Here is a 13,252-nt window from a genome sequence, read left to right on the forward strand (position 1 = left end):
AAATGGGAAAAACAAACCAGATGTTTGGAATCAAAGCTTTATTGCTGAATATTATATTAAACATTGCAGTCAGGATTTAACTAGCCTGAAAACAATTATAGTGCAACAATTATGTTACAATACACAATATGGCATGTAGCATTATTTTACAATGAAGCAAATTGTTTTACAAGAGCGATATGAAAAAGAGCTAGAGAGGGAGGAGCCCAGAGAAATCATCCTCAATGATATTACAATTATCCAATGCACGATTAATGTCCCCCACCCAACCCAAACACACACACACACACACACACACACACACACACACACACACACACGCCTTATCATAACAGTAACAGTCCTGCTGGTCGTCAGTTCATTATCCTGGCTGATAATTTAATGTTTTTGTAATTAATTAAGTAAAAAAAGACAGAAAGAAAAACAAACTGCTGTAGCACTTAGTGTTTGTACTCTGGACCAGCCTAATCCTTCTCTTTTGATGAAAAGCAGTACTCCTTTTAATGTCACAGCAATATTGTACCTTTAATCAAAATAACCATAGTGAGTACACAGTTGAATCAACAACCTGCTGTTAAGAAAGACTGTAAGAGCATTGAGTGTAATGATAAACTCAACCGTCCTCATTGCTGCTTACTGAATACAGAACGGCGTCACTCATAATTTATCTTCATTGAGAACAGATTTGAAATCAACAAAAGTGACATTTCATTAAACCCAGTTCTCCTGATTAACCAAATAGGTGGAAAGATGAGCACCATCAAACATATAAGATACAGTGACTTTATTACTGCTGGCTGCATCTTCCAGGTAGAGATTAATACTGCAATATTTGATAGAAGCCATTTACGCACACATGAACAAAAGATGATGTCTCTAGGATGGTGGATAATTCACAGTGTCTTCCTCCTTTGTTTTTCTGAAACCGTTACCACTCCAATTCTTCCCCGCTTCAGTCACCCAAACATTTCCCTCCCAGTGAAACACACTCACACTCAATAAGCTCCCCCCTGGCTGGTCTTCATTCAGTCCCACCGTCCACCTCCCTCTGGCAGAAGTGAGCCAGCAACGTGTCCAAGTCCCGACGGTCAGCAGCAGCGTACAGAGAGCTCTCTCCCATCATGCTGAGAGCCATGCGCAGGGTGGACCAGATGTTGTCGGACATCATGGTGGCTGCTGCCCCTCCAGGCCCCCTTGCAGCTCTCGCTCCGTCCCCGGCAGCCTGGCGCTGTAGAGATAGAGCTTCGAGGAAGTGTTCCACTGCCTCTCTGAGAATAAAAGGAAAAGAAAGCAGGACAGGATGAACAACAGTTAATTTTAGCTAAAGTAACCAGAACCATATTTACATGAGTTTCTGATATTAATCAAAAATAAATTAATACAGCTTAATAGTTGAAGCAATATATAATAACTGTATAATGTAATAATCAAATACAACAATCAAATTAAGGTACATTTCAGAGAAAGGTGTTATCTACCTTATTATTAGTAACACCACCACTCACTCAGCTACAGCCCCCAAAATGACCATAAATGACCTTATTCTCCCACCTCTCTGAAACATTTTCAACAAAACCTGAGCAACCTTCATAAAAGTCAGTATTTTTTGTGTTGTGATTTATTGCTGAATTAAACAGCATAGTTTTTAGCTAGTTGCACCTAATAAACTGGCAACTGAGTATATTTTACAAAACTGCTGTTGCCATCTAGTGGAAGGAAAAGCAACTGCATTGCATCAGGGTTAGGTACAACAAGAAAGCACAATCAAGTCCAATTAAAAGTAACACAAGTATTAAGATAATTTGCTGGTATTGAATTAGAAACGAACAAAAGAAAAACATGATAGTATTTTTTTCTCTGAAAAAAACTAAAGCAAAGTGATTTTGTTAAACCTGAAAGTAGTTTTTTTCTTTAACACTGTGTGTTGCAGCCTCTACAAAGAAATACCTGATCAAAACAACTACATCTTTTATCAAATAATCAAACCCACTTCAAAAACTTCAAAGTCTGACAACCTGTCCAGGGCATACTTAATAGTAATTTCACACATTTTACACAAAGATATACAGTATATTAGCTTATGTTTGGGACCATCCATCCCAGTATTTGTTTTGTATTGTGTCTGAAAGTGGTGTAAATCATTAATGGAATCAATCTAATGTAACAGCAAGCAGTCAGTGTAAACGTGGTAACTGCAACCAAAATAATATCCCCTTTAAAAGGTTCAGAGTGTAATATTTAGGAGGATCTATTTACAGAAATGCAATACAATAAACAACTATATTTTCAGTGGTTCATAAAGACCTGACATAATGAACAGTTATATGTTTTTATTACCATAGAATGAGCCATTTCTACCTACATAACCGTCGGTCTCCTTATATGCTAAGAAAAACACATTTTTGGTTAAAATGATAAATTTGATTTCAATCAAAATACACATCTACAAACCAAAGGATTCCTCCCTCACCTGTGTGCACCCAGGTTGACACAGCTGATTCCCAAGTTGTAGCGACTGCGGACGAAACCAGGCTGCAGCTCCAGAGCTCTCCTGTAGGCGGCCACTGCCTCCTCTGAGCGGCTCCCATTGGCGAGTGTGGCGCCCAACTTATTCCACAGTAGGTAGTCCTGATTGAAACAAAAGGGGGGAAAAAAGACAGAGGTCAGAAACAGAGCATGCACTGTAAAGACAGACATTAGTATCAGGATTAGCTTCTACACTAACCTGTGGTGTGACAGAGAGAGCAGCGCTGAAACAGTCCACCGCCTTGTCGTACTCCCCGCTGAGGTTAAAGAGAACTCCCAGACCACACTGCAGCTGGGGGTCCACCTGAGCGGGGTCAGAGTTCGCTGCATGCAGGAACAGGGACTGGACATCAGTAAATAAAGATCTGTACAGGGGGGAAAAAAGAAAAAGAAAGAGGAAAACACAAAGACAGTCAGAAGAATTTGATACAATATGTTAAGCATTTTTAGATTTACTAAATGTCTGTTTTATTCTGAATGTGTGTGATACTCACTCTGGCAGCAGTGACCCGAACCTCTCCCTCTCCTTCTCCCTTTCTCTGGCGCCATCCTTTTGCCGTTCACGCTCATTCTGCTCCCACACAGAACGGTATTTTGGGTTGTGCTTTAGCCAGTCACGGAGAGTCTCACAGGCCTGCCTGTGCAGCGATTCGTTAGTGAAACTGACAGCCAACGCCATCAGAGCAGTCAGGTTGTCTTTCTTCAGCTCTATACATCTGATGACAGAAGACAGGCAATGAGAAGAGGAAAAAAGTCAAAAGGGAATTGCATGATCTTGTTGTTAAACAATGACATGCTTTTAATTGAGAGAGAAAATGTTAGAAATTGTCAAATACTTGATTATTAGTGTCATATTTTACAATTAGTCAAGTACAATATCTAACATTTAGTTTTGGTGTTAGAGCTTTAGCTGAACCCATGCAAAGACGGAAAACTGGAAAACGTGGTGACTATAGACACAAAAAACTGAGCTGGAAGATCACCATGCACTCATATTAACAGGAGAGAATCAATTTCCATGACTGACTCATTTTGCTTTTCATCCAACTATGTAAATTTTGTCATGAACATTTACTCAAAAGAGACAGTAGAAAAGCAGTGTGAGCCTATACAAGTGAATCAGGACTAATTCCAGAATAGGTATAGATAATAATATATCAAAACGTTTACGATTTCCAAACAATGTCTACAAAGAAAAGAGGTGACACTACTTGTATGCTGTGATGTGTTGTGCATCTGAAGGGACGGTTTATACAAGCATTTTGCAATTCTGATGTCCGACCTGTGGAGGGCGCTGATGGCAGCAAATTCTTGCTCATTCTCTGCCTGACAGGTTCCCAGATATTGCCAAGCCTGAAATTTAATGAAAAGAAATTAACATGTAGCACAGAATCATTACAATAAAATTATGTGGGGAAACAAACATGAGTCAAATTACAAGTAAGGAGACTTCCTGGATTGTTTTTAAATCTATTAATAAGAGGGTGAAAAAAATTGGAGACTGAAAAAATGGAAATGAAGCCACATGCTGGAGGAGTCTCACCAGCTGGTTGTCTGGTTCTCTCTGTACAGCACTTTCAAAGAACCGTACAGCACCCGGGATGTCCCCTGCCTCCATCCTCTTCACTCCCTCTGACAAAGGGTCCGGGTGCGATAAGTAGGGGTTGTCCTCTTCAAACTGATACCCCTGGGACAAACACAAGGAAAACACGGACGCTGCTGAGAGTAGTTCTATGTGTACTGTTTTAACAAAGGACGGTCGTCATGAAAAGCAATGTAAACAGATCCTTCTCAGCAGATGCCTGTTCTGAACAGGTTGACAGGTACCTTGTCATAAGAACTGCTGAGTAGCTGATCGAAGTCAGACAGCCAGGGATGGCTCTCTGCATCCCTCTTAGCCATCTCCTCCCACTCCTGCTGCAGCTTCTCCCAGAAATCCACATCACTCTGACAAAATGACAGATACACATCATTACTTCACAGTCTCCTCACATCACACATCATCATGTATTATAGGCATGTTTGACCTTTTTGATTGATGGTGTTTCGTAGACAGTGCTTTTAAAAAAACAACAACAACAACACAGGATTAAGTTACTTTATCAAGGGCATGTTGATGCAAATTGTTTAGGCAAGTTTCAAACTTCAATTTTCCAGGACACCGTGTGATCTTACCTGTACATTTCAACTGCTCCCAATTAAAATACAGTACTTTCAGCTCATTGGTTATCGTCTCACCTCCACTGCAGCTTTAGCTTCTTGGAAATCCGGCCCTGACGCGGTGAACTGATCTACCCAGGCTTCAGCCGACTCCTCTGACACCTGAAGAGCAATGACAGTGGTTGGCATGAGTCGGCACGTGCTGTCTATGAAACATGTTATATTAGAGCTGAGGATGGGGACATTAAAACAGGAAAAATATGGAGGGAAGTGAATGGAAAGGAGGAAAAGATGAAAGAACAAACAACACAGAAAAAAAGCTAATTTTCTCCTACTTACTTACATTTCTTCCTAATTATATACTGACTTTTCAACAGCAGCAAAATCTTTAAATTCTGAATACATCTTACTGTTTATTTGTAGGACAAAAAACTCTAAGCGCAAATAGTAGCAAAATTTAAATATAGCAACAACTGCTGCTAAAAATAAAAATACCTATCGCTGCCAAGACCACAGAGGTCCTACCTGCCTGACGACCTTGGCCCACTGCTCTGCTTGTTTAGCTTTAACTTTTTCAATCTTCTTATTCCTCTCTGGGGGTTCCAAGGGAAGACTACCACCTCCCGTCTCCATCAGGAACTACGGCAGGAGGCGAGGAGGGGTGGCGGTGGGGAATGGGGCAATGTTTTGAGGAGGGAGCGGTTGGTGAGGTGGTTTTTTTTGGAGGGGTGGGCGGAGGAGTAATTTTAAGTAGTAGGAGGAGTAGATGAATGGTGGTTATTAATTGAGGGAATGGCAAGCCGAGAGTTTGAAGGCAGGTCAAAAAATGGGAAAAGTACAAGTGAAAGTTAAGCAGATATTAATCAGAAACAGGACTGAGAGCTACACATGCACATTATAAAATGGAAGTCCATTTCTGCCAAATTTTAACTCACCAAGTCAAAATTATGAAATAAATTTATGTAATAATAATAATAATAATAAGTTGAAGTTTTGACATAATATCTTATAATTTTGACTTAGTGAGTTAAAACATTACCTTATTATCTCATAATTTTGACCATCTCTTTATGGTGAGTATTTCTTTAATCTTTAACCTTTTTTTTTAAATCTCATTTTTAAACTATTTCCATTTTCTTGGTGAAAATCTGCTTCCATAGTATTATACTTTCAGGGGGAAATCTAGTTAAATCCAAAAAAAATGTTTTTCATAAAGACCTGACATAATGAACAGTTATATGTTTTTTAATCTTTTCTGCCAGAACTGAACAGTCAAAGAACTGAGTCAAGATGGGAATAACCAGAGCTTGATTATATACATACATAGAAATGCATGAGAATATATAACTAAATGCATAAGAGGGGAAGCAGATAATAGGAGCCCTGACTTTGCAGAACAAATTCCATCTGCAATGCTGCACAGCCTTGAGCTTCATATTACAGGGAGAGAAGTGGCTGCTTTTGGTTACATTTGTGGAAAATGTTACTCTGCATCAGATGCTGGGGTGATGAGTCACTAGACATAGCCTATACTGTGCAAAAGTGAACCAATGTGCTTCCCCAATGTACTCCCAATTGCAACCATCCCCCTCCTCAGTGGGCAGTGACTCGTACCTGGTTGAGGGTGGAGGCCCAGTTCTGAGCCTCCTCGGCCTGAGCTTTATCTGTGAGCTGTTTGTCTGTTCTGCTCTCCACTGTCACACTGCCCTCGCCAATCTGCCTAATGAATTGCAGGAACTAAACAACAACAACAACAACAACAAAAAAAGCCATTGCCATTACTAATTGCTCAGGTTCATACTAATATACTGCTAGTTTATTTCTAAAGCAACAACTTTCTTTCCAAACTAAGATAACAACCTTGAAAAACCACAAAAAAACTAAAGTCATCAACATTAACACTGCTTCCAAGGAACAAAATGTTAAAGAAAAAGAGAAAGGATATGGTGATAGATATGTTAAAAAGGAATGACGTATGGTATAAAAAGGATCCACTTGCTGTCAAGTACAGATTAAGTAGCTGCTCACCTCTGTGTTTTGTAACTTGGGGTCATCAACCTTTGCGACGAGCTCATTGGCCGTCTGCCTCAGCTCGTCTCCTGGTTGATACTCCTTTGTCCTGTCAGATTAACAAAAAAACTGTTAGTATTATACTCTAAGTTATAAGATAAGACGGAACTGTTGATTTTATTCTACATATATAAGCTGGAACAAATCAAAGGCTGTACTTTGTATTGTTGTGCAAGTGAGTTATTTTGACGTCAGTGCGATATGTTGAGGATTAGACATCTGTAATGCTGACATTCTATCCATTAGCTTTCACTTCTTGCTCATGCTTCATTGCCTTTTGACAGGGCTTTTCTTTGGATGAGCTTAACATCAGACAAGACAAGACATGTTTGAAAATTTTTAATTCAACAGACACATCCATTCAACAAGAAGACGAGAATACCATCAAGGTCCATACATGCATTCAAATCTGCTCTCCTTTGTCTACCTGTGCCCCTGTTCTCTTTTACTCCCCCATAAGTGTCTTGCCTATGCTTCACATTTATTGCAGTGGGACTGGAGTAGCTTTTTATATAAGCCATTTTGCATCTGCATGCTTTCAACACTCTATCCATGTCTCCCATCCCTTGTTCTAACCATTCATTCTCCTTGTCTCCCAGGTCTCCCAGCCACAACTTCTCCTCCGACTGCTCTAGATACTCCTCTGCCCAGCGTCCAGGATCTGGAGCAGGGGGGGAAAAAAACATAAATAGCACAGCAGAGAGGCACATTGTAAAAATCACAAACAATGCAAAAATAAAAGGATTTATCCATGGTAAGTTTGCTCTGATGTCAGTATAAACTGATGACTGATGACTCCAGAAAAATGCGCATTAAGCAAAGTGTGCGTTTCAAGAGTGAAACACACATTTTGCTTGAAAGAGAAGCTATAACAAACTCAAGCTACCTGCAGCCTCAGCAATAAATTCCCTCGTCCAATCAGCATCTGCTGCATCACCAAGAGCGGTGAGCCCTGGTGCAGAGGCAGAGTCGGGACCCGAGAGGAACTCGGCTGCCCAGTCACCAGAGAGGGCCAACGCTGCCACATCTGGAGCTGTGACATGGAAATATGTGGTGCTTAAAAGGCTGAAAACTGTTTGTGAGCAGCCATACAAACACTAAAGAAAATACATGTCGCTGGTATGTAAAATAAAATAAAAATAATAATTATAATCAAGTGTACCTCTTTGTGGAGCTTGTCTGTAATTCTGCTGGTCAATCTGCTGCATTTCCTCCAACAGCTGACCCATGTCAAATGTGTGTGGGGGTCGTGGGGGTGCCTGAAGGAACTCATTCACCAGCTGAAGCAAAAATAAAAACATGTTACTACAGCTAATAAAGATCCTTCTACTTTTCAGACACTATGCTAAGAAATGTCACCAAGTATACACAGAGCCACACACCTGGAGCTTTTATTTAACATGTTACAGCACATCACAGTCAGAACAATGTGCTGAATATGTAAAGGAATGTAAGCACTGACCTCTTCTTCAGTTGCAATTTCAATGGCAGTGGGGGGAATCTGAAAAAAAGAAGGAAAAAACGAGGTTACAAAACAACTACTGCCATATCTGTTGTCAAGCAGACTTTGTAGGAAGATTTTCAGCTGATAAATTCAACTCAATTGAACTACTAATGAATATCTACAAATTACTCACTGTAGGTGTTGAGCGGTGCCGCCATGCCCCCCCCTCTTTGGTCATGTGACTGGTCAACTTCATGAGGGGATTGGCTCCCCCACATTCTGCCTCCACCAACTCCCGCATCGCCATGGCAACACAAGGATGAAGCAAACCCAATCAGACCACCTGAGAACTGAAAAGAGGATGAATAGATTCATTATTCTTTTTTGTTTTGGACAGTTCAATTCAGTCTGTGTTCAAGGAAGTTAATGGCATCATATTTTTTAGGAATCTTTTACGCTATTCACTGAAGCACAGCATTGGATCACTCAATAGTGTTGATAAATTCAAGAACATCCTAAAGGTTAACTGCACAGTATTGGGTTTAATTCCCAAATGAAGAGGACAGCAGTTCAGGCCCCCACCTACAAATTATACAAAAATAAAATGAAGCATTCCGCACAAATAAACTTGCCTCTGTAGAATTGCCCTGCCAACATGAAAAGCTTTTTATCTTCAAAAAAAGTTAAAAATGCAAGACGCAAGACCTGTGACATTTGGCAACTTTAAATATTCAACCTTAAAGGATGTTTTAATTCAGCACCAAAAAATATTATATACACTTATTAATGCAGGTAATCTTTCTTACTGTTGTGTACAAATATCCCTAAAAACATTTCTTCATGTTTCTGAACCCGTTAAGGGCTGACAGGCCACGCAAGGTGAAATCTTGAGGGTGTTCACACAGCACACATAGTCACGTAACAACATTCAAGCTCCATCTGCTGTTTTCCGTCTCATTTCTCAGCTTAGAGTGAACCATTAATAATGTGGATATGATGGCCCGGCAGGCACAGGCATTTACTGCATATTTCACTCAGCCAGTCTGGTAACTTTACATAATTTTAGTTTTGAACTACAATCAGAAAAAGACAGCATTTAAAGATATCACCATAAAATCACAGACTATGATTTGTATCACACAAGGCTGGGTATAGAACTTAAATACTTCTTTGGTTTGACCAAAAGAAATATGTGCATAGCTCCAATTATTAAAAAAAAGCTGCTCTCTAATGGTCTGGTCATCTTGTTAACTTATTGTTAGATTTGATATTTCCTCATTTAAATAATTTAATTAATTTCAGACTATTATTTTAGGCAATATTCTTGTACTCTTCTCTTGAAACATTTACCAATTTGGCTTATTTTGATCAATTCAATAAAATGTTTTGTAGAAAGAATTATTTATATTTCCTAGTGAGCTGCTCAACAAATGACTTCACATTTTGGTATTGGTGCCAAAACTCTACATATCAGGACTAGTATAAAAACAATACAGCCAAAAAAAACCCCACCATCAATATTAAGTCCTGCTTTGTCTTTATTTATCTGATGATCACTCACCTGATCCTCCAAAAGCAAATCAATAAAAATCCTCCTACAATGATGTAGTCCCTTATACTGTGAATGACTGAATGTGGTCCATGAGAAAACTCTGCTGCTCAACTCACTGACCTATATCCAGGCCCAGGGATGAACAGCTGACAAATTGTTGTACATGCTGGCCTACTCAACTTCTCTAACCCCCCTGGAGGAATACGTAATGGTAACAATTTCCATAATGAAATGTCAGGAATAGAAATTTAATTAATTAAATTCTACTTCACACCACTCTGTTCTACTATAGCAGTGTTCACCTAAAAAACACATAAGAGAGTCCATTCTACAGTTGCACAGCTCATCGCTCTGATGGTCTAGACAATAGGTTTAAGAATATTTTATTCCAACTGATTCAAACAGCTGCTGTATGATGATTAGGGTCAAAGTAAGAGGATTAGACAAAGATATTAATACACACACTATCACAGATAGGCCAGGGTGACACCTGCTTAATGTTACTTGCTCACTTATCTGTTACACATACCAAACCACAAGAAGGTTGTATTGTTTTGTCCTGCACAGTTACATATATTTCACTTGTATTGTGACTTTTTTTTTCAGTCCTAGAAAATAATTAAACTACGCACACCTGAAAGCAACATTCAGGTGCTCCTACACATGTTTTAACTGTCTGACTGCTGTCATGTGTAAAATTAGTTAACTGACTGGGAGCAGTGAGTGTACAATGATAGCACTGTTATGCCCGAAGCTAACTGTAGGTTCAGCCAGAAACAGCAACGTTAGCTCGTTTAACATTACTCAACGTATCTCTTCTTATGTAGCCAACAGGCTGCTCATTAAATGGCAAGTCAAACGATGGAGATTTCAAGAATTAACGACTGGCTTTCAACGATAGCGAGTGTAGCTAGCGTTAGCTAACGGTGCTAGCTAGCTGCTGTCGGGCCAGTGCAGAGATCATTCCTGTTGTATGTAGCCACAGAGGCATCAACAGCGGGTAGCATGATGTTCACCTCACCGCCGAGAGCTGCTGCTGAAGCCGAAGCGACAGTCCCTCCTCTCCGGTCTGTCCTTTCCGTCTGATTTAATAAAGGTATCAGAACAAAAGCTGCCGCAGTGACAAACCTCCTGGTAATAACAGTCTCAAAGCAGCCGCCGTGAGTTATTAGCGCTCCTCTTTTATTTACCTTCTTCCTCCATGACCCACAAAACCCCTCACCGATTGCTTGGAGTGTCTCGTACGACGATGTTGTATTCTCAAACGGTCTTACGTAAGAAGATAAGGACGAAAAACAGAGCGTAAGCTAATGAAACGGACAGAGACGTACGTTTTGTTTCACGTAAAAAAAACCTATCCCGCAGAGATAAAAGTCCAGAAATCAGGAGCGTGGTTGCCAGCTGCAAGAAAACCCGAAGATAAAACGTTAATTGCCTATACATTCTCAGTAAAATGTAGAATTTCTATACTTTCTGTATACACATGCAATGTGTGTGTACCCTTGTCTTAAATGAGAAGGGTCACCATACCACCATGACTATACCATTAGGAAGTAATGGCAAGAGTATTCAGATACTTTAAAAGTAGCAATCCAACATAGTGTAAAAATACTCAGTTGCCAGTAAAAGTGCTGCATTCATGTTTTTACATAAGTTTTACATAAGTATGGAAGTAACAAACTTTAATCATCATGTGTAAGTCACGCAAAATGGTATCTTTAGGGGTGTTTTTATTTATTTATTATATTTATTGTAACCTATACAGTGGTGGAAAATAGCTTACTATATTTACCCAAGTACTGTATTTAAGTACAATTTTGAGGTATGTGTGCTTTACTTACTACTACTACTTTACTTTGAGTATTTTCATTTTATTCTAGATTTCTACTCCACTATATTTATTTGATAGCTATGATAAGTTACTTATACAATATGATGCAATGTTATTCATGAAAATGCCCAACAGTATTAAAAGATGTTAAAACTAGCTTCACCTCCACCAGCTGCAAAACTAATGCTACTTACAGGTATGTGCATCAATAATAAAATGTATATAAACCCCCTATTGCTACTTTGCATAATGAGTTTTACTTGTATTTTAAATATGTAGGCTACTGCTGCTAATAGGCTACTGTAATTTTATTAAGTACATTTTGTGAATGCAGTATGTTTACATATAAAGTAGTATTTTTTTTATAATTAAGCAGCTACTGCTACTTAAAGATCTGAATACTACTTCCACTTACTGATTATATATTGGAATATTGGAATATTACTAAGGGTGCATTGTGTATGCAGCATTTTATTGTTGAAGCTGGTGGGGGTTGAGTTACTAACTACTTCATATACAGTTGAAACTAGAAGTTTACATACACTATATAAAAAGACACATATGCTTTTTTCCTCTTTCTCTCTTTTCCTGTTTTAGGTCCGTTAGGATTACCACAATTTTTTATATTTGCTACATGCCAGAAGCATGAGAGAAGGATTTTTTAAGACTATTTTTCATTACTTTCTTCAACGTCAGAAGTTTACATACACTAAGATTACTATGCCTTTAAACAATTTTGGAAAGCCCGGATGATGATGTCATGTCTTTGGAAGCTTCTGATTTGTGGTTTAGTGACAACATTTGAGTTAATTAGAGACACACCTGTTGATGTTTTTTAAGGCACACCTGAAACACACTGCTTCTTTGTGTAACATCATGGGAAAGTCAAAAGAAATCAGCCAAGATATCAGGTAGAGAATTGTGGATTTGGACAAGTCTGGTTCATCCTTGGGTGCAATTTCCAGATGTCTGAAGGTGCCACGTTCATCTGTTCAAACAATTATAAGCAAGTATAAAAATCATGGGAATGTCCAGCCATCATACCGCACAGGAAGGAGACGGGTTCTGTGTCCCAGAGATTAACGTGCTTTGGACCGAAATGTGCATATCAACCCAAGAACAAAATCAAAAGACCTTGTGAGGATGCTGGCTGAAGCTGTCAAGAGTGTGTAATTATCCACAGTGAAATGAATACTATACCGACATGGGCAAAAGGTCACTCTGCCAGGAAGAAGCCATTACTCCAAAAGAAACATAAAAAAGCCAGATTACAGTTTGCAAATGCACACAGGGACAAAGACCTTAATTTTTGGAGACATGTCCTGTGGTCTGACAAAACTAAAATCAAAATGCTTGGCCATAATGACCCTCGTTATACGTTTGGAGGAAAAACGGGGAAGCTTGCAAGCCTGAGAGCACCATCCCAACTGTGAAATACGGGGGTGGCAGCATCATGTTGTGGGGTTGTTTTGCTGCAGGAGGGACTGGTGTACTTCACAAAATAGATAGCATCATGAGGAAATACTGAAGCATAATCTCAAGACATCAGCCAGGAAGTTAAACCTTGGGGGCTAATGGGTTTTCCAAATGGACAATGACCCGAAGCATACTGCCAAACTGGTTACAAAGTGGCTTAAGGATAAAGTCAATGTCTTGCAGTGGCCATCAC

At 39.3% G+C, this 13,252-nt stretch overlaps 1 protein-coding gene across 4 annotated transcripts; it reads right to left on the minus strand.

Moving 5' to 3' along the window:
* Positions 1–21: 21 nt before the first annotated feature.
* Positions 22–11,009, minus strand: pex5 (peroxisomal biogenesis factor 5). 4 transcript variants are annotated; one of them, XM_038711105.1, is made up of 16 exons: positions 10,769–11,009; positions 8,394–8,550; positions 8,219–8,257; positions 7,919–8,036; positions 7,643–7,789; positions 7,333–7,417; positions 6,715–6,805; positions 6,301–6,423; positions 4,765–4,848; positions 4,354–4,473; positions 4,070–4,213; positions 3,809–3,879; positions 3,021–3,242; positions 2,726–2,891; positions 2,471–2,628; positions 22–1,268 (listed from the first exon to the last, which is right to left on the minus strand). In XM_038711105.1, exons 2-16 carry the CDS (start codon positions 8,505–8,507, stop codon positions 1,022–1,024), a joined length of 1,929 nt encoding a protein of 642 aa, XP_038567033.1. In that variant the 5' UTR covers positions 8,508–8,550; positions 10,769–11,009; the 3' UTR covers positions 22–1,021. The 4 variants fall into 4 exon arrangements, with proteins under 4 accessions (XP_038567033.1, XP_038567032.1, XP_038567034.1 ...); XM_038711104.1 differs by having other exon boundaries at positions 10,774–11,008; XM_038711106.1 differs by having other exon boundaries at positions 10,943–10,962.
* Positions 11,010–13,252: the final 2,243 nt, after the last annotated feature.

The sequence above is a fragment of the Micropterus salmoides genome, unplaced genomic scaffold (assembly GCF_014851395.1).
Source record: "Micropterus salmoides isolate LMB-PRFRI ecotype aquatic unplaced genomic scaffold, ASM1485139v1 Ms_hic_scaffold_11, whole genome shotgun sequence".
Taxonomy (NCBI): domain Eukaryota; kingdom Metazoa; phylum Chordata; class Actinopteri; order Centrarchiformes; family Centrarchidae; genus Micropterus; species Micropterus salmoides.

Excerpts from the sequence above, each read along its gene's own strand:
- pex5 (XM_038711105.1), bottom strand. The coding sequence starts at position 8,507 with ATGGCGATGCGGGAGTTGGTGGAGGCAGAATGTGGGGGAGCCAATCCC. Across the intron at positions 7,790-7,918 it reads CAGACAAGCTCCACAAAGAG|CTCCAGATGTGGCAGCGTTG; the intron begins GTACACTTGATT and ends TCCATGTCACAG. Across the intron at positions 3,880-4,069 it reads GAGAACCAGACAACCAGCTG|GCTTGGCAATATCTGGGAAC; the intron begins GTGAGACTCCTC and ends ATTAAATTTCAG.